Here is a 22,269-nt window from a genome sequence, read left to right on the forward strand (position 1 = left end):
TAAACATGATTCCTCGACGCGTAGCCTCCTGACAAGCTTGTCTGCTGTTTATCGGATTCACAAGCGTTGCCGAGGATGAAGGCAAACACAATCACAAGTTGTCTGCGAAGCAGGAGCAAAGTCCCCAAATGGGGGTTTCATCTTTAACAATTTAGACAGATATTACAGTTGTAGCGCTTTCATTTAGATTTATCGTAGTTCCTTCCAGAAGCTATTTACCTCACGTTATAATGTTCCGCTGGGAAATACGCATTAGTGTCAAACAAGTCTGCGGGATCCGGATGAATCGGACAAATATTGCAGAAAGCCAACGGTTGGCTGCGACGAGAGTTCAGGTGCCCGAGCTGCTGACCCAATTCTAGTCATTATATTACATACAGATACACACACACATGCACAATAGAAGGCGTTATATGTCAGAGACAGATGAACGCAGGACCAGGGGAAATAAGTGCAATCTGCCTCAGGTCAAATAGACACGGGAAGCACATAATAACACTCCATCAATGGAGGCTGGCGCTGCACCATGCCACTTAACCCTGACATTGTGAGAGACAGCCACAGAAATAAACAAAGAGGAGGAGAAACACAGCGAGCGAGAGAGTGAGAATGGCGGAGCGGTCAATAACAACCATCCACCCCCAGAGCCTGAACTTTTACTGTCTTTGTTTGTGCGGCCAACCTTTTGATTTCAGACAACGAGGGGGGGAGCAGGGGAGGTGAGAGAGACGGCATACCTTTAGCGTTAGCCTGTGCTAGCATTAGTCCTCCCCACATCAAAGCAGTAATCAGCCGGGGCCTTTGAGAGTGTAAAGCCCGCCTGCGTTCCGGCTGAATGGACGGGGAGTAGGAGCCGCGAGGAGCCCGGTCGATGGCATTGATTGAGCTCGCCATCTGTATGTTTGAGTGGAAATCTCTCTTTCTCCCTTTTTCTCTCTGTTACACACTCTGTGGTGTCACCTCACATCAGCGTTGTGCAAGTTCACACTTCACAAGAGAGCCAGCTCAGAGTTCAGTTCACACGGACTGAACGAGTTCACGTTCATTTCCTCTGTGTTCTCTTTTAAACTGGTCGGATGCTCTGACGTTTAATTAGTCTTTCAGACAGGCTCAGGGACAGCTTCATACCACACCCCGTAAGATCAAAATAATAATAAGAATCTTTATTTATATAGCACCTTTGTACTAAAAGCCAGTAACCAAACACTTAAAAACCCAAAGGGTAAAACAACTAAAACATCATAAAACATACAGAAAATCACAGAAAAGCAATTCTAAAGAAGTGAGTTAGAAGATGCGACAGAGTCTGCAGCCCTGATCTCCTCAGACAGGTCATTCATAGTCTAGGAGCTCTGACTGAAAAGGCTCTGTCACCTTTGTGAATGAATCTGGACCTTGGAACCACGAGGAATGACGCATCCAAGGATCTCAGAGTACAGGAAGGGATATAAGGCAATAATAGATCTAATAAATAACTCAGGGCGAGGCCTCTGAGTAAGTAAGTAATCAGTAATATTTTAAAATGAATTCTAAAAGCAACAGGTAGCCAGTGTAAGGAGGCCAGGATCAGTGACATGTGGTCATGTTTCCTCATCCGGGTCAGAATCCTAGCTGCAGAGTTTTGAGCTCCTGAGCTCATCACTATGACACTTTACCACTATGCTGTCACTTTACCTCTATATACTTTACTTACTGTTTCATAAACCGATTACATCTCTATATGGTTGTGTAAAAAATGCAGCAAGCTCTAATTGATATGTGCTGGGTCCAGGCTACGAGGCTAAAAGCACTCAGCCCTGTGTGCCGATAGCTCCCTCAGTTTCTGTCTCGATAGGTGCCAGAAAAAGAACTGCTGAGAAACAGGAAGCACTCAACCAACTCAGCAAATTGATCAAATTTAGCATCCATTCCTTGTCAGCCACAGCCTGTCCCAAAAAGAATTGGGCAGATGATGCTTTTAACGCACTAAAACTAGCTTCATTAAACGTTAGGTCTCTGGCAGGAAAAACATTTTCAATCAATGATTTTATTATCAAGCACAATCTTGATTTGATGTTTTTAACCTAAACCTGGTTAAACCAAAATAACAGTGCAGCTGTTCTTATCGAGTCAACCCCTCCCAACTTCAGTTTAATGAGTGAGGCTAGAGTGCATGAGAAAGGAGGTCGAGTTGCCATTTTGTTTAACCCCCTCAGACCTGCGATCCCGGTTCTAGCAGGTTCAGTTTTAGGGTTAGAGTGAAGACACAGATATCATATGAAACTAGAAAACCTAAGGGAATCCTCGGTAATCCATCGGTACCAACCATGTCATGCTACCATGTCGGGGAAGGAGGTTAAATAACGCGCCAAAATTGGGCTAAATTTTAGCGAGGAACTGTCATGGCCATTTTCAAAGGGGTCCCTTGACCTCTGACCTCAAGATATGTGAATGTAAATGGGTTCTATGGGTACCCACGAGTCTCCCCTTTACAGACATGCCCACTTTATGATAATCACATGACGTTTTTTCATGCAGTACAAATGTGTTAGGGCGGCGGAGTTTGCATGTTCTCCCCGTGTCAGCGTGGGTTTTCTCCGGGTGCTCAGGTTTCCTCCTACAGTCCAAAGACATGCAGGTTAGGTTCATTGTGACTCTAAATGTCCCGTAGCTGTGAATGTGAGTATGAATGGTTGTCTGTCTCTATGTGTCAGCCCTGTGATAGTCTGGAGACCTGTCCAGGGTGTACCCCGTGTCAGCTGGGATCAGCTCCAGCCCCCCCGCAACCTTGAACAGGATAAGCGGTTACAGATAATGGATGGATAACTGTTATTTTTGCCTATTCTAAAATGGTGTGTTTGAATATTTCTGCATACTGGGGTCTCTAAACAGTCTTGAATTACATAAATTGGGTATCACTGTAAAGCTGAGACTCTTGTGGATCCAATGAGCCCAACGGTATTCATATGTGATGATGTTAGTCCCCATAGGAGACATTTCATTGTACTGAGACCATTTTTTTAAACTTGACCTCACTGTATAAAATGACCTGTGGTGACCTCTAGGATAATCACAGCCTCATGAAACTTTACAGCCACAAACTAGAGACCTAGAGCATTCAGAGGATGGATGGATCAAACTAGAGACCTAGAGCATTCAGAGGAAGGATGGATCAGACTAGAGACCTAGAGCATTCAGAGGATGGATGGATCAGACTAGAGACCTAGAGCATTCAGAGGAAGGATGGATCAGACTAGAAACCTAGAGCATTCAGAGGATGGATTGATCAAACTAGAGACCTAGAGCATTCAGAGGATGGATGGCTTTCCTAGCTACATTGACAATAAGGGGGTTTCCGACCAGTTTACACAACACAAGTGCATTTTTGATCAATTCTCCAGTGGTAAAAAAATAGTTAAATTTAGCACCAAATCTGTGTAACAAATGGTATCAACCCCAAAAAAATGCAGCAACAACTTATGAGACATAATAGAGCATGGGGATAACCATCATATACTTCTATCATCATGTTCTAAACCCTTATACACTTTTACAATTTATTTTAATTAATAAATAAATAAATTAATTCATGTTTATTTCTGAAAAGAACTTGACCCACAGTGCTGAGCTACATCTCAGATTAATCTTCAGGTTTCCAGCTTTCAGATGATGTACACCACTTCTATGTGACATCTACTGTTGACCTGCTATCTCCCCCTAAACAACCCCTGTACCCCCCTTAAAAAACGACAAAAACGGGTCTATTGTGGGTTTCAGAGGGTTAAATAAAACCAAATGACATTTCACAATATGGAGCTGAACCTGAATATTTCTCATCTTCATATTTATTTAACACATTTTGACTGTATTTGTTTATATTCATTATTATTATTATTATTATTATTATATTTCCTTTATATATTTCATAATGTCTTTTTCATTGATTTAGCATTTAACACTGTTGGTCTCCATAGAAAGATTAGGAAGCATCAGAAGACATTATATACAACTACTGACGACTGGTACCCATGATAAGTAGACTGCTCTTTGTTGTGTAAAATAGGTGTAGTGGCGCTTTAAGTGTGCAAACACAGAATAATGAGGGCGCAGATATCTGTCCTTCCAGAAGACCACTGCTGTCATTTATTGTAGTCTGTGAACAGTGTACTAAGCGGCTGCGCTGCACTGCACTGCATCATTCCACCCTGTCATTCTGCATCACTATTCACAATAAGCCACACCATTAGGAAAGAGATGCAGTAGACTGAGCGGTCCGGTGCAGCGGCCCATGAAATGCTCTAAAAGGGTCAGTGTTTCTATGTATACCGTGTCATCAGTGTCCTTCACGTGATGTAAACAAAGCATAATACCATATTTTTTCATCCTGTATTTGTGTGTTAGGTGGTGCAGCTGGAGGAGCTGCTGGCTGTGCGTCACTCCGTGTTTGTGATTGGTAACGCAGGCAGCGGAAAGAGTCAGGTGATGAGGTCCCTCCAGAGGACCTATCAGAACATGAAGCGCAGACCTGTGTGGGCGGACCTTAACCCAAAAGCTGTGACCAATGACGAGCTTTTTGGCATCATCAACCCAGCAACCAGAGACTGGAAAGATGGTGAACACTGCAGAAACAGTGTTTGTGTTATATATATATACATATACATGTTATATGACCTGAGTCAAATATCCAACATGTGACCTCCTTCTTCCTACAGGCCTGTTCTCCAATATAATGCGTGAACTGGCCAACGTCACTCACAACGGACCTAAGTGGATCGTTCTGGATGGAGACATTGACCCGATGTGGATTGAGTCACTGAACACAGTCATGGATGACAACAAGGTGTGAGCGAGTTGATTGTGTGTGTGTGTTCCTGTCTTATGCCGGGATCAGACTACAGGATATCTTTGTTTTTGACGATGGTCACCATGTCAGATCTAACGATCACAGCGCCATAAACTCTTGCAGTGTCTTGGTCAGTGACTGGCAAGACTACAGGTATGAGCACAACCAACCACGGCACGTCATATTCCATGATCATGCGTGAGTTCAGACGCCATCAGGGAGGCGGTTGAAGCAACTGTCAATGCTTGGGTAAAGATAATTTAGCATATTCCCGCAATTAGGACCGGGGATATGCCGGCATAGCTAGCATATCATAGCTAGCATATCATAGCTAGCATACCATAGTATATCTACTCACCTGGTTGATGGAGGGCTTCCGCTATTTCTCACCAAAAATTGTCTTTTTTGACTCTGTCATGGTACTCACTTGACGAAACGTCAAACAGGCATTAGGGGGCTACAGTTGCCACAACTCAATGAATTTTTCGTCAGTTTGGTTGTCCCACCTGACAGCAGCAAACTCGCCATCCCTCCTCCTTTACGCCATGTTTGTTTATTACCAAGTGACCTGACTGAGACTGCTCGCTGGAGAGAGCACCTGATTGGTCAACGCAAAGGAACACATTGTTGGAGATGTCACACTAGGCGTGTCGAGACGAAAAACTCTGACAGGCTAGACCTTTCCTCGGGGTGTCGTGGGGCGTCCCAGGCTTGGCGTCGGTTGTCGTGTACTATGACACACTACACGAGATAAGAGGATCGATTTTCACACACGACACTCATTTATCGTTCCCGATCCCCTGTGACGGCCATATTGGGCTATAATCGGGCTGATATCGTATAGTCTGATCCCGGCATTAGGCTACCTTTGGGGACCCATTTCAGACTTAAGACCAGTTAAAGCAGCATTGCGTAGAAATGGAGCAAATATGATAAAAGTTTAAAAAAAGTTATTTTTATAAAACGGTCACTATATCCTGACAGTAGCACATGAGACAGGTGATCTGAAAAAATTCATGTGCCTCTGTGTCCTGTGTCTCTCTGAAATGACCTGTGATTGGTCAAAGTCTCCCGTCGCGGGCTAGATGTTCTAAAGCCTGAAAACAGAGCCATGAGGAGGAGCAGAAGTCTAGTTGTCTCTCAGAACACTTGAATTACAATATGCTGAAAGCTTATTTGGAATATTTGCTCAATGATGCCAAACATATACTGACTACTGACACTTAAATTGGGGATGACTTGTGCAATTGGGGACAAAAGTTGTGTCCTCAATGTGGAAAAAGCAGATTTTTGAGTCTGTGGTTAGGCTTAGAGTTAGAGTTAGGCAACTAGTGGTTAGGGCTAGGGTTAGTTTCCAGGAAATAAATGAAAGTCTATGTAATGTCTTAAAAAGTGACCTAAGTAAACGTGTGTGTGTATAAATGCGTCTTTTATTCAGTATTAAAATTACTAAGGTTACACATTTTCACGGTCTGTTCAGATCTGAACAGGAAGTTGTGGTTGACTCATCGGTGATGCAGGAGAATAGTAAACTATTAGTTCTCTGTGGATGAGAGACTAAAAGACAGTGTGTGTGCATGTAATGCTAAGAATAGTGGAAAGAGCTGGGGGTAGCAGGTGACATAATCCAGGCTAAAACTGTGTAAAAGGCACAAAAAAGCACATTCTTTTACAGCCATATCTACGCACACCGTAGGGATTAATGAGACATGTTCTGTCCCAGAAGCACACTATCCTTGGAACTTGTTTTAAGGTATAGCTTAAGCTACAGTCAAAACACATTGGTCATATTCAAAGCAGCACTAAATTCAACAAGGAGAAACACGCCTGTGGGATCCAAACCTGATGGCTTTAGTGCATTATTTGGTGGTACTAAATTAAGGCAAAAAACACCATTTATGTTGATAAACTTTAGAAAGAACATGAGATGAACTTTGCATGCAGCTTGAACCACGCTATAGCTGCGAGGAATATGAATTGCAGAGTTCATTGCCTGTGATCTGTCTGCTGAGAACAGCCTCACAGAAGTGATATTTGACAATTTTTCATTGTATGAACAAACACAATTTCTTAAAGCAGGTAATTTGACGTTTTCAAAGTCATTCTATTTAGCTGAGATGGATTCCATGTAAGGGATAATGTACAGCTAGTGGGTCATTGTTGTGAAATAATCCTCTTAAGGGGTGCAGCATCACCCTGTCAGGGGTTCTCTCACAACAATGAACCCGCTAACTGTACATTATCACACTTAATACACGGCTGCTTACTGAAGAAATCAATAATTTGACACAAAAATGGGTCAGAGATCAGAACTACGCCCATAGCAACGGTCTGTTATATATAGCAATGGTCTGCTATAAAGAAATAACAGACCGCAGAACGCCGTGATTGACCAATCGGAATCGAGTATTCAACACGGTCGTGTAATAAATTCTGTTAGTGCCTTCTGTAATAGCCAATCTCTGTTAGATATATACTGGAAAAACAAAGTTCGGAAACTTGTGTTTGGTGGATTATTTCTCTGTTGTTACAATGCTAATGGTCATTGTATTTTACATGGTTGGAAAGCCTGTTTATTTACCTTCACAATGATGTCCAACTTGTAAGGATCATGCATTTGTGGGATGAGCAGCACAGCTGATTATGCGGGTAGCGCCCAAGAAAAATGTTCCAAAATGCTCTGCCAATGGTAAACAGTGTATTCTCATAAGGCTACCAGGAAGCCTGCAATGACTGCCCTTCACCGTCAGGCCCGTTTGTGCTGGTGTCGACAACACAGACTATGGAACCTGAACATGTGGGAGAATGTCATGTTCAGTGATGAGTCCAGGTTCTGTCTGCGAAAGTTGGATGGCAGGGTCAAAGTATGGAGACGACGTGGAGAACGCTATGCTGATTGTTGCACCGATGGAGTAACAGCTTTTGGTGGGGGCAGTGTCATGGTGTGGGGGGGGGCGGCATCTCCCTCACTGGCAAAACAAGGCTTGTCATCATTGAAGGCCATCTCAATGCAGTGAGATATCGGGATGAGATTCTGCAGCCAGTGGCGATCCCATATCTCCACAATCTGGGACCTAACTTCATCCTCCAAGATGACAACGCTCGCCCCCACAGAGCCAGGGTTATCACAGACTACCTCCACAATGTGGGAGTAGAGAGAATGGAACGGCCTGCCAAGAGTCCAGACCTCAACCCAATTCAACACTTGTGGGATCAGCTTGGGCGTGCTGTATGTGTTAGAGTGACCAACACAACCTCGTTGGCTGACCTGCAACAAATCCTGGTTGAGGAATGGAATGCCATCCCACAGCAACGTGTGACCAGGTTGGTGACCAGCATGAGCATGAGGAGGAGGTGCCAGGCTGTTGTGGCTGCGTATGGATCTTCCACCGCTACTGAGGCTCCTGATGGTGTATTAAATGAATAAAGTGTAAAATAGCCAATATGTCTTGTTTGTTCCTTGTTACTGATAGAGAGTTCAATCATCCAATCCACCAAACAACTCAGAACAAGAGTCAACACCAACAGGAGAATACACTGTTTACCATTGACGGAGCATTTTGGCAAATTTTTCTTGGGCGCTCCCCACATAATCAGCTGTGCTGCTCATCCCACAAATGCATGATCCTTACAAGTTGGACATCATTGCAAAGGTAAATAAACAGGCTTTCCAACCATGTAAAATACAATGACCATTAGCATTGGAACAACAGAGAAATAATCCACCAAACACAAGTTTCCGAACTTTGTTTTTCCAGTTTAGTAATAAAGTCAATTAGGGATGCACCGATACCACTTTTTTTCAGACTGAGTACAAATACTTACAATTGGGTACTCTCCGATACCGAGTACCGATACGAGTACTTCTCTGTGCCAAAAGACCCTCGTTAACAGCCAGCTGGAGGGTGTGAGCAACACACGGCAGGCTGGGGAGTCCCGCATACGAGGCGGTGCGCCGCCACCGGCTGTAGGTCGGCTTGGAAAGGCTCGGGGCGAAGGTGACTCGCGGCCGCAGCTTTACAGCGCTCACCTCCCGGACCTCGCCGCACCGTGGACAAAGTGCTCGCTGCGTCCTCTCTCCCCGCCGGGTGGAACGGGGCCCTCTGCTCCCGGTGCGATTGTTGAGCGGGGCAGACTGTCCTCAGTGAGCCCCAACTGCGTCGTGCCCCCAGGGTGGGGTTTGGCCCACGTAAAAGGCGCCAGGGGTCTGCGGCGATGTCGGCAACCCACCCGACCCGTCTTGAAACAGTCCAACGCACGCGTGAGTCATGAAAGTTAGGGCTGTAGCGCGCCAGCTCAGGTGGGATCCCGACCCAGCGGGGTTGGACACACCACCGGTCCATCTCACCCGCAACGTCGGGGAGGTGGAGCGTGAGCGAGAGGTTAACGTGACGCTGCTGCCGGAGCCGTTTTGCGAGTACGAGTACATGATCACAGTATCGGACCTGATACCCGATACTGGTATCGGTGCATCCCTAGAGTCAATGATCACTCACAGATAACAGAACATTTTCAGTATTTTTACTTAGCGACTTGTGTATTTCTGTAGTTATACATAGATTTTGTACGTATCAGCCTATTTGGTGTACACCTAGAACGTATAACTAGTTTGTTTTTTTCCATTTTCCTGTTGTTGTACTTCTTTGGAAACAGGAAGTAGTTTGGATATGTATTCCCGGGGTTAAACCCTGGCACACTGTGTGTTAATGTGCTGTCTTGCTTCTGTCAGGTGCTGACTCTGGCCAGTAATGAGCGGATCCCTCTGAACCCCACCATGAGGCTGGTGTTTGAGATCAGCCACCTTCGCACTGCTACCCCCGCTACAGTGTCTAGAGCAGGTAGTCCTTGCTTTCCTTTCTTTGTCTCATCCTTTTACTGGGTCTTTTATGACAATATTGTGGTTGTATTTTGGATTTATTTTCAAATATCTTTTGCACAAGCTCGGGTCACCAACCGGGCAAAGCGGACAACTTCTCAGCGACTAATTGCTATAATTTGTTCACTCCTAGTTTGTTCACATGAGTAGTATTCCAGCATAATGGTGCACCATGTATAGGCTGCTTTCTGCTTTGTCTGTACTTGGTGTCTGAGGGGTGAAAGGGGACCCACATCTGGTTAATGTTTGCAGGTAATGTCATCACTAAATGTGTTGTATTCCCTGTTTTACTCTCCAGGCATCCTGTACATAAACCCAGCAGACCTCGGGTGGAACCCCCCGGTGTCCAGCTGGATCGACAGGAGGGAGGTCCAATCAGAGAAGGCCAACCTGACCATACTGTTCGACAAGTACCTCCCCTCTTGCCTGGACGGCCTCAGATCAAGGTGATCAGGGTGTTGGGATGTGACATAACGTGGGGAGGGATTGGGGCAAAAGTGAGCGTGTTGGACCGGAGCAAACAGTGACGGACTCAGAAGAACTGGATGCCATCCTGCCTCCTTCTATTGTACAGGACCACTCCCCTCCTCCAACACCTCCATCACCACGGCTGTTGGAGCAAAAACAGGAAGCAGAGGAGGGAGACAGAGAGGAGGGATATGTTTGTCCTCATTGTGAGGCCAGAAATCCAGAAAGTGCACCACTGTACACTCCCACAATGCCACAGAGCTTATAAACATGTTCACAACAAATAGAAGTTCTATTGTTTTCTGTTCAGTTCAATTCAAAATGACATAAAGTAAAACCATAATTTATTTTCTTCTTTCAGCTATTTGATATGCTAAATGAGAAACACAAGTCAGCGGTAATGCTTGCATCCGGTGATGTAATGTGTCTGTCTTTGCTCAGGTTTAAGAAGATCATCCCTGTCCCTGAGCAGAGCATGGTCCAGATGCTGTGCTACTTGCTGGAGTGTCTGCTGACTCCAGAAAACACCCCGCCAGACTGTGCCAAGGAACTTTATGAGCTCTATTTTGTCTTTGCTGCGGTCTGGGCCTTCGGGGGAGCCATGTTCCAGGACCAGGTACTGCGTGGGCCTCTGGGCATGTGAGACACTTACTAAGTGGTTACATAAAGAGGAAAAGAATAGGGCACAACTGAACCAGCTGAATTATTTTTTTCTCTCTCATTGTAACTCCTTCCTGAAAGAGTTTTTTTGCACTTGCATTATGGGTATTCCTTGGTATTATTCAAGCCCTGATGGCTCTTATGCAACTCAACTGTGTGTCTCTATTTATGAAAAGTCATTTGAAAGTTATTTTCAGTTGAAGAAATGGCAGGTTTTTTTTTTAAAAAAAAAGGCAGAGATCTCCATCTGAAAATCAAGTGGACTCCATTCCCGCTCAACAACACGGGCTGGCTGAATTTAAATCAGCAGGAGAGCCGTGGCGAGCGGTTGCTAAGCAATCCAGTTAGCGCTGTACAGTAAGTGCGTCCATCTACGTTATGGGATAAAACTGCTCTCCCCTCGGTACAAATGTACTCCACTTTATTTTCCCATCACAGATGCATTTAAATGCTAAGTGGTTTTATTGACTGGAGTTGGTAGTGAATAGAGGAGACAGGTACCAAGGGGTGGGGAGAAGGGAGGAAGGCGAGGAACTGCCAGCCAGCAGGTGACGAGGCTCCTTCACTGTCTGAATCAGACAGATGGATAGATGGGACTGCCATCTCTCATTTTCTACCCTTCAACTACTGTGGCTCTATCTTTACGCTGTTGCCATTTATTTGTCCTCTGGTTTGTATTCACACCAGAGTAAATCAAACGCACAGATCCATAGCTACTGTATGGGGGGGGGGGGAGCAGAGAGGAAGTCATTTTAGAGTATTGACCGTTTGCCTACCGTCTGTGTCTCTGCGTGTGTGCTCTGTGTGAGTGTAGCTGGTCGACTACAGAGTGGAGTTCAGCAAGTGGTGGGTGGCCGAGTTCAAAACCATCAAGTTCCCGTCCCAGGGCACCGTGTTTGATTACTACATCGACCCCGAGAGCAAGAAGTTTGAACCCTGGTCCAAGATGGTGCCCAAGTTTGAGATGGATACAGATACACCTCTTCAGGTACAGCAGCGTATTCAAGCTACGGGCTTCACTTTGGTGGAATTACACAGATTTCATCTACTGGACTTATTCTTAAACTACATCACATTCAATTTTAATAACTGATTAACCCTCTGAGACCCACAATGGACCCGCTTTTGTCTTTTTTAGGGGGGTAAAGGGGGTGTTACAGGATACAGGGGAGATAGCAGGTGTGTCAGGTTGTTCTAGTGATAAATCTGTAATAAACATGAATTAAGTAATTATTTGAAATTAATTGTAAAAGTGTATAAGGGTTTATAACATTATGATAGAAGTATGTGATGGTCATCCCCATGCTCTATTATGTCTCATATGTTGCTGCAGCAATTTTGGGGTTGATACCATTTGTTACACAGATTTGGTGCTAAATTTAACCATTTTTTACCACTAGAGAATTAATAAAAATGATCAATAAAATACCAAAATACCACATTAAGACACCAAGACCTTGAAGGAACACCATAGAAAAAGCCATGCTGTGATTTGAATTCTAAAACTGAACCTAGAGCCTCTGAAAGACAGTAAAGTCGGACGGGATCACCGGGTCTCAGGGAGTTAATAGTTTAAAGCTGCACTAATCACTATTTTTATATTAACAATTGACTATATATACATTATCTATGTATTTATATATATATATATATATCTTGGCTTATATAGCATAAAATTGCTTAAGACCAGATATATCCCTCAAGAGTTGGTGAAGATGAAAACATGTCTGCTTTCCTCTGTTTTATGTCATTGTACTTTAAACAAAGTCCCTTTCAGATCTGGGAACTTGTGATGAGCATTTGTACCACAAGACAAAACTATTCATTGATTATTCAAACACAAATATTTCATGGATGAATTGATGATCAAAATAATCATTAGTTGCAGCCCTATTAGTCTGTAGTATATTAAAATCCTAAACAGACATTGTGCACCTACTGTAATGTTTTCCTATGGATACATATGTGTGTTTGTTTCCCCGTGTGCAGGCATGTCTGGTCCACACTACAGAGACCATTCGAGTTCGTTACTTCATGGACCGCCTCCTGGAACATCGTCGGCCTGTCATGCTGGTGGGGAACGCCGGGACGGGGAAGTCTGTCCTGGTCGGGGACAAACTGGGATCGTTGGACGCAGAGAAATACATGATTAAAAATGTCCCCTTCAACTATTACACCACATCTGCTATGCTCCAAGGTAGGAAGTGTGCGTGGAAAACTATGTTTCTGATTGGCTTTCAGGTGTGTGTTAAAATTGTGTCTTGGCTTATGTACTTGTCCAGTTAAATCAAATGTGTCCACACTGACCTGTGGCTCTCTAAGTCTAAACTATTGCATAAATATTGAATAACACTTTTCATTCCTATATTTGTGCCCTCTGGTCCTCTGTTCCTCTCCTACACAGCTGTGTTGGAAAAGCCCCTTGAGAAGAAAGCAGGGCGCAACTACGGACCTCCAGGCAGCAGAAGACTGATCTACTTCATAGACGACATGAATATGCCCGAGGTGGACGCATATGGAACAGTGCAACCTCACACACTCATCCGCCAACACATGGACTACAACCACTGGTAGGGCTCTGTCATTTGCATGCAGCTATGCAATATATATGTATGAGCAAACATGAGTGCTGTGCTGTTTAAAGAGGATGACATTATGCATAGACTGTGTCTTTCTAGATGATAGCAGGAAATAGCACATCAGCAGTGGAATTGTTCCTCACTTTAATTGCTTAAATGATGGACGGTTTCAGACAATATCTCAGTGTATTAACATAGAAAAGGATCATTGAGATAATAGAGTGCCAGCAGCTGATAGGTGTAATACCCCTAATAATCCTAGTGAGAACGTTTTTAGTATTCAGACAGATCCCCGCCTCTGGATCAACATGCTACAACTTTTATGAGTCAAAAGTCAAATGTGAGTGCAGGGTTGTATGATTCCCCTTAAAAAGGATTTGGTTGCTCATCTCTCTGACACAGTGAGGCCATTCTGAACATGGTTCCACTGCGTCAGACGCAGGCTGACTGGCTTAGACATGGTCAGCCCATTAGAGATAGGCTGGGAGGATTTCAGGTATGAAATTGAGAGGAAGGAAGACGCGACTGAGCCACGCCAGCTTAAGTGGGAACTGAGGCGTCCATATCGGGGAATGTGTGTGTGTGTGTGTGTGTGCGGTCGGGTGTTTGTGTGCTTGCAGCACTGTTAAATAGTGGTTTTTTTTCTGCATCTTTGTGTGTGTGTGTGTGTGTGTGTGTGTGTGTACTCCCAGGTATGACCGTAATAAGCTGCTTTTGAAGGAAATACACAGCGTTCAATACGTGTCCTGCATGAACCCCACAGCTGGCAGCTTCACCATCAATCCACGGCTGCAGGTACACGCACACACACACACACACACACACACACACTCACACACACACACACAGCACTACCACATTGGTTATGTAACATACTGCAGAGGTTACTTGTGCACTAATTCATCTTGCTCATGTTGTCATAGACAAAAACAATAATTTAATTTTAGTTTTAAAAATATTTTTTGTCAAAATTTTGGACCATTACATCGTTTGTTTATTCATTTATTTTAGCCTTTTAAAGCAGTAGTGGGTAGAAATGGAGCAAATATGATTAAAAAATGTTATTTCCATAAAATGGTCACTATATCCTGACAGTAGTACATGAGATAGGTAATCTGAAAAACATCATGTTACTCTGTGTCCTCCGGTGTCCTCTGGTGCTCCTAAGATTTCACAGACCGGAAGAAAACAAGCAGTCAGAGCTGATCTGGAGTCTGCCATCCAGCTGCCGTCTCTGAGAGCCGGCTGTCAATCACTCGCGAACTCCGACCAAACGGTCAAACTAGGCAGCGCTGATCAAATATGAATCAATATTCTGTTACTGTAATGTCTATTTCTCTCCTCAGATGTTCTCAGAATCATCTTGTAGTGTACTGTTTAGCTGTAAAATGAGAAAGTTTGTGACCCAGCAGCCATGTTGAGATCTGTTTAGGAAATACCAAGCACCGCCCACCAGCCGGAGGACAGCCAATAGGAACGCTCTCTCTCTCTGAAATGAACTGTGATTGGTCAAAGTCTCCCGTCACTGCCTACTGAAGCTTTTAAAAGGCCTACACCACGTGTTAGTCTCCATACTCTCCCACCTTAACTGTGGCCATTAGTTCCTTTTGAAGATCTAAATCTCTAAAAATTAATCACGAATATGTAGTTTCATTTAAAACAGCTGAGCCCTGCAGTTTTTAACAAATGTTACTCAACCAGGAGGAAATAGAGCATTCGTTGAGGACTATTGTCAGTGGCGGATTAATCCACATAGTGCTCTAGTGAGTATTGATTTTTATGAGCAAATATATTGTAACGTTTTACAGGAAGAGTAAAGAGATGGATATTCATATCAGGGCTCTCAAACAGGATTTTTAACATATATTTTAAATCAAATTTAACTTAATTATCCATCATAAGAAATGAGGTCAGCGGTGCTGACGGGTGAAGACAGCACAAAAAGATGATAATACAGAGAATACAGAAGGTACGGTGCTGTGTTAACTGTGATCTCTCTCCATACCTACTGGCTTCTCCCTGTCCATGCCCTTCTCTGATCTACTCTCACACACACACACACACACGCACACACACACACACACACACACACGCACACACACGCACACACACACACACACACACACACACACACACACACACAGAGGCACACAAAAAGATTAAATGAAGAATGTACACCATTAAAACTGAGGACAAAATGAGACATTTCCAAACTGCAGCAGTGGCAGTAGATGTTGATAGACGGCACAGATGACTGTCTGATAAACGCTGCGTTTCGGCTGAGCTAGTGAACCAAAGTGCAAGACACAGAGAGGCAAGAGACCAGAGTTTGAATCAACGGAGGAGATTGAACGCTGTGATAGCAGCAGGAACAAAGCAAAGCTTTGATCTAACGTTTTAATATTCTGCCTCTATGGCTCAACTCAAACTGTATCTTATTTCAAACTGGAAGGGCACTGGGAGAGCGCAGACCTCTGCCAAGGCCGTTTACATGAGTAAAAAATAACGTGCGTATCCACCCCGTGATTCAGATCCTCGGCACATGCTGCATCCTTCCAACCAAATTTCATGAAAATCGGTCCATCAAACGAACAAACGGAAGGCAAAAACAGAACCTCTTTGGTGGAGGTCATAAGGTCAAAGCTGTTCTCCTGATATCTGGTCAATGCCAAGTCAAAACACTTTTTACACTGTAATACTGACGTGTAAAACAGTTGTGAGGTAAATGAAATTTCAGATTATTGCCAGCATCATTTCCTAGGTATTTAAACATTGAGACTCTTTCAACTAGTTCACCGTCAAACCTAGTAAAGGGCTCATCAGACTTGTTCCATTTAAAATCAATCACCATTACATTGAACTGTAATAGTTCTCATCACACCATCTGATAACATCGGAGAAAACATTGTAGACATTGGATTTTCAAAATCCTAATATGGAGTCAGATCAGTCTCAATATTAATGAATGCACGCAGAAGGATTAAATAATAATAAAATAAATGACTCTCCACAAAAATAATTTGGAATGCACACAAAAATAATTTTTTTTGTGTGCATTCAAAATTATTGTATATAACAATATTTCTTGTTTAAAAAAAAAATAGAAATCCACAAATATATTTATTTAAAAGCATTGGCAATTTTCATCAAAAACATCCACAAAAGCTTTTTTTTTTTTTTAACAGGGAATTATCTGTAGCCAATCAGATGTCTCCCTCCTTTTCAGCCAATCACATGAGCGAGCCCCCACAAGGATATGATTTATGTCATGCACTGGGTGAACTGTGAACTTAACATTGACACTGATCTGACTCCATATAACAATGCTGTGTCATTAAAACGTGTAATTTGGCTGAGAGGACTGAAGAGTGTAGAAGTATACAAAGCAGGTGATGAGACAGTCTTGAGGTGTTCCTGTATTTATTCTAGGAGATGACTATATAGAATTTACCTTAACTTGTTGGTTGTGTTTTACCAAACATCCACAATTAGGGATGCCGTTGACATTGACACAGAAATTTCTTTGCCACAGGGTGGTAATTGTTCATTTGAATTACTTTTAGGTACCGGCACAATCCAAGATTTTTTCCTCAGGTCAGGGAGCTTGTCTGTATCTGTACCTACTACTATAACACGTTAAAGCAGCAGTGGGTAGAAATGGAGCAAATATGATTTAAAGAAGTTATTTTTATAAAACGGTTACTATATCCTGACAGTAGTGCATGAGACATGAAAAATCATGTTCCTCTGTGTCCTCCGGTGCTCCTAATGGTATCTGCAAGATTTCACAGACCGGAGGAAAACAACCAATCAGAGCTAATCTGGAGTCTGCCACTCCGAACTCCGACCAAACGGTCAAACTAGACAGCGCTGATCAAATATGAATCATTATTCTGTTACTGTAATGTCTATTTCTCTCCTCAGATGTTCTCAGAATCATCTTGTAGTGTACTGTTTAGCTGTAAAATGAGAAAGTTTGTGACCCGGCAGCCATGTTGAGATCAGTCAAGATAATACCAAGCGCCGCCCACCAGCCGGAGCACAGCCAATAGGAACACGCTCTCTCTCTGAAATGACCTGTGATTGGTCAAAGTCTCCCGTCACAGGCTAGATATTCTAAAGTCTGAAAACAGAGCCATGAGGAGGAGCAGAAGTCTAGTTTTCTCTCAGAACACTTGAATTACAATATGCTGAAAGGTTATTATGGGATTTTTGCCCAATAATGCCAAAAATATACTGCCTACTGAAGCTTTAACTCTTGCATGTGATCCCATCAGGGCCATAGATTTTCCAGCCTTTGGCAGCCAAAAAGCAAATTGAGCTCATCCTAAACTGTCCTCCAAATTGTATGGGCAACAGTCCCTCCTCTCTTACTGCTGCAAAAAGCCACAAGGTGACCCTTGTTTTGACTGCATCATTAGTGAGGAACAACATGGTTACCGTTGCCTTGTTTATTCTGTATCTCCGTCCATCCAGCGCCACTTCTCTGTCTTCGCCCTGTCCTTCCCTGGAGCCGAGGCCCTGAGCACCATCTACACCTCCATCCTGTCTCAGCACCTGAGAGGAGAGGGCTTCAGCGCCGCCCTGCAGAAGAGCTGCCCCACTCTGGTCCAGTTAGCCTTGGCCCTGCACCAGTGCATCTCCACCACCTTCCTCCCCACTGCAGTCAAGTTCCACTATATCTTCAACCTGCGAGACCTCTCCAACATATTCCAGGTGACACATAGATAGATAATACGCCAGAAGGATTTATCTACACATTATTCTAGGAGAACGACCTCAGGTTAATCTTTTTCACAATTCAATGTCAGAAGTTACCTTGAGAAAGTTGTGTGCCTTTTCACATCACTCCTCCTTCCATTTCACACATGGAGCTAGATATCTCTGCCTTGATTCTCTCTGTTTCTACGGCTCTGCTTCCCATGTGGAAAGAGCCAGGCTTCTGTCACTAATTTCTCATCTAAATTATTATTGATTTAAGAGCCGGGTCTGAGAGCTAGAAATAAGTCTGAAATAAGTGTAACAGAAAATAGAATGGATTTGCACTTCCACGGGTGTTAGTGATGATTTAATGTATTTAAATTAATATAATAGCTATCAGAAGGCGAAGGCTGTCAGGGGAGAAGCTTTGGGGGCAATATTTCTGTCAAAATCCTCGATGGTTTCATGGAGGGTAGGCTCGCTCATTTAACTCACTCCGTTGTATAATTAATGCTTAAAGCCACTGAGCTATAGGAAATTCACATTTCATAATTCCAGCTGTGAGTTCACAAAGGCAGCTCCGAGTTCTTACCGTACTGGTACACATAGGTGTAGTTTCATATTCACCTTTTTAAAGCTGCACCAATCAATATTTATTTGTATTACAATGGATACAATTATTATATGTAATGCAAAAGGAGTTGGTCGTAGGATAAAAGCCTGCCGTGCCAAATATGCAGTCAGAGGTTGACAACAGGAAAGACAGTCAGGAGGACAGGCAACTAGAAGAAGGAGCACAAATGAACCCCCTGAGACTGACTTTACTGTCTTTCAGAGGCTCTAGTAGGTTCAGTTCTAGGGCTCGATTGAAGCTACAGATGTCATATGAAACTGTAAAACATAAGGAATCCATTGCTACCAACCATGTCATGCTAGCTTGTCGAGAAGGAGGCTAAATATAACAAAGTTGGGCGACATTTTAGCGAGGGAAAACTGTCATGGCCATTTTCGAAGGGGTCCCTTGACCTCTGACCTCCAGATCAGTGAATGTAAATGGGTTCTATGGGTACCCACGAGTCTCCCCTTTACAGACATGCCCTTTATGATAATCACATGCAGTTTTGGGCAAGTCATAGTCAAGTCAGCACACTGACACACTGACAGCTGTTGTTGTCTGTTGGGCTGCAGTTTGACATGTTATGATTGGAGCATATTGTTTTATGCTAAATGCAGTACCTGTGAGGGTTTCTGGACAATATCTGTCATTGTTTTGTGTTGTTAATTGATTTACAATAATAAATATATGCATACATTTGCATAAAGCAGCATATTTGCCCACTCCCATGTTGATAAGAGGATTAAATACTTGACAAAATCTCCCTTTAAGGTACATTTTGAACAGATAAAACATGTATGATTCATTTGTGATTAATCGCGATTAACTATGAACAATCATGTGATTAATCACAATTAAATATTTGAATCAATTGACAGTCCTAATTCTAATGTGATGTCCATATCAAATTAAATAATAAGTAATTAAACTGACATGTATACATGCACATACTGTACATATCCACCTAGGTCATATAAAGCAACCTGTATCATTAATCATTCAATATTTATTCCAGTATATACTACATATACCTGACCAATAAAGCTGTTTCTCATAAACTAACTAACTTCAAGACATGATGAAAATGTCATCATTAAAGCCTCTATAAGCTTAAAACAAAGTGGTGGTCTGATGGTTTAACAGTGTCTGCAACCCTCCTCTGATAGCAGGAATCTGTGGATACCTGTGACATTATGCAGTGGTTGGTGAGGTGTGCTGAGGTGTGACAGTCAGCAGGGTTTGAACTTTTCTCTCAAGCTCTCTGTTTTCATTCTTCAAACAACTTATGCCACCATTATACTCACGGTGGCATTACAGGAAAAGTCATGACGATTCATCGTCTGGGGACCGATCCGTCTCACTGGAGAAGTGAAAACTTTGAGGTTTGGACTGAAATATCTGAGCAACGGTCGGAAGGATTGTGATGAAATTTGGTCGAGACATTCATGGAAGGTTTCTGTCTCGTCATTGCTCCACACAGATCTGATGATTGTATCTGCCGCCATGTTTTTGTCTCTCCAGTGGAGTGGACGTTTAAGTCATATTGAGCATAGTTACTGAGACTGACCTTCCAGACATTTGATCATGAAGCAATAGGAAGTTTGTGTTTGAAGCCAGTGTTTGACGAGGCCACTCCGTCTTAGTTTTTGTTTTGGGGGGGGGGGGAGGTTCTGCATAGCTTGACTGGACGTCCGATAACCACAGAGAGGAAACATTGTCAAAGCCTTCTCTCTGTTCCTCTCTCCACCCATAGAGAGAAAAGAAAGAAAGCCAGACAGGAGGTCCTGGAGCTTGTTTGAAGTTTTTCTCCTTAACTTATTCAGCTCGTGGCTCTAACACCGTAGGACAGCTGGGAAGAGGTGAGCAGCCTCGCAGCTCGCAGCTCTGCCTCAGCTCTAATTCCCCCACCGTATACCTTTGTGCTTTTGCACCTTCAGAAGTGGGAAAGCATCGGCGAGACAGTACAAACACTTCCTCTAATTTCGAGCATGAGGCCTAAATGGTTGTCACTCAGTGTTTTCTGCCTTGACGTATCAGACATTTGCCTCAGCTGAAATAATTGGGACCTTCCTTTTGTGATTCACTTTGGGGGTTTTTTAAACTTTGGAACTGGTGAGATGGAGCCAAAGGCAAACCGTCTCATTATGATCAACTCTAATGAGCCAGAAAACAGCTCAGAGACTCTGTGTGAACTTGCAACACCCCGTGCAAAGGTGTTTTTAAATGTGAGGTTGCATCTTTACGAGAGTACTGTTACTGCCAAAATTCTCTCTTCTAGGTTTTTGTTGAATAGTAAGTAGGAGCTAATGCCAGAAAATCTCTTTTCTTACCAACTTTTTTCTCCACTACTTCGTCCCTTACCACTTACTTTGTTGCAGTACTGTGTCTTTCTCCTTCTTCTGTCTCCATAAATCTTAAATCATAAAGCCAAATTCCACTCATAGGGCAAGACAAACAGTTTGGCATCCGACTGGGAGCATTGTCAAAGAGCTCCGTTTGCCAATGTTCTGCCATGACCAGCGGGCATATCCGAGGGCCTGTCTTCCCCACATCAGCCTAAATGAGCTCCTCGAAGCTCGAGAGGCGAGGGGAGGAGACGAGGGAAAGATGGACGCGGTAAAAGCGGAGGACACAGACAAGGAAAAGAGAAAGAAAAGAGAGTACATGAGACCTGCGGTGAAGAGAGACTCTGAAGCCGAACTGTACTGACTGCACAATATGTCCGTATGATGTTCCGTGGATAGTCAGCTGGGTGCATTTGTTAGCAAGGGAAGCATTGTTCGGGGCTCAGAGCATCTGTCAGGCTACGAGGAAAGTGTGCCCGCTGCAGACGGCCCCACAGACAGACAGATACATGCCGACACCCAGAACTCTCTGTAATCCCTCTCCTCTGTGTTGAGCAAAGCAATGAAAGATCAGGGACAGGGAGGATGAGATAGTCTGCCAAAGTTGGCTGGATAGAAGGAAAACAAAGTTCAGTTTGTTAGCGCTGTGCCGTTTGTTCGATTGCTACGCCTGCGAGTAGGACTGTTATATAGAGTTGCCATATGGTGTTTTGTTTTTCTCAGGCACACTTTTACACAATAAATGTGGAGTGTTATGATTGACACCATTAAGCAATGAAACGTAGAAAAAGACAGATCTATTAAAAGTCAAAGGATTAGAGCGTTCACACATACTCTGGAAAACATCTTGGCTTTTGTAGACCTAGAGTAGCGGCAATAATTCTGGCTCAGTTTGAATCTTCAGTACACAAATACACACACACATACACACAGGCACACCACCCATCTGCACCATTACACAGTGGATTTAGCAGCCAATTGTCACATTCAGCAGACTCAGATATGAAGGCGGATCAGATTCAGCTGACTTTACCCCCAGAGATGGTTCTGTTGATTGGAATAACTTCTGGGGCTGGAAACACACAACATCTGCTTGCCTCTGCCTCCTGGGTGACAGTGTGCAGAGGGGAACAAACAGTGCCCGGGCGCCTCTTTGTCCCTCTTCTTCATCCTATACGGCACCTGTTATGAGGCACCTAGAT

The 22,269-nt window shown here is 43.5% G+C and overlaps 1 protein-coding gene across 1 annotated transcript in view; it reads left to right on the forward strand.

Annotated features, from left to right (window-relative positions):
* Positions 1–22,269, forward strand: part of dnah9 (dynein, axonemal, heavy chain 9) — a 179,667-nt gene that overhangs the window by 63,711 nt on the left and 93,687 nt on the right. Inside the window, 10 exon segments of the mRNA XM_037754464.1 lie at positions 4,381–4,591; positions 4,692–4,819; positions 9,552–9,660; positions 9,997–10,144; positions 10,608–10,782; positions 11,641–11,814; positions 12,816–13,023; positions 13,231–13,396; positions 14,098–14,200; positions 17,882–18,121. Coding sequence (XP_037610392.1) covers positions 4,381–4,591; positions 4,692–4,819; positions 9,552–9,660; positions 9,997–10,144; positions 10,608–10,782; positions 11,641–11,814; positions 12,816–13,023; positions 13,231–13,396; positions 14,098–14,200; positions 17,882–18,121 — 1,662 coding nt within the window.

The sequence above is a fragment of the Sebastes umbrosus genome, chromosome 20, assembly GCF_015220745.1.
Source record: "Sebastes umbrosus isolate fSebUmb1 chromosome 20, fSebUmb1.pri, whole genome shotgun sequence".
Classification (NCBI taxonomy): Eukaryota; Metazoa; Chordata; class Actinopteri; order Perciformes; family Sebastidae; genus Sebastes; species Sebastes umbrosus.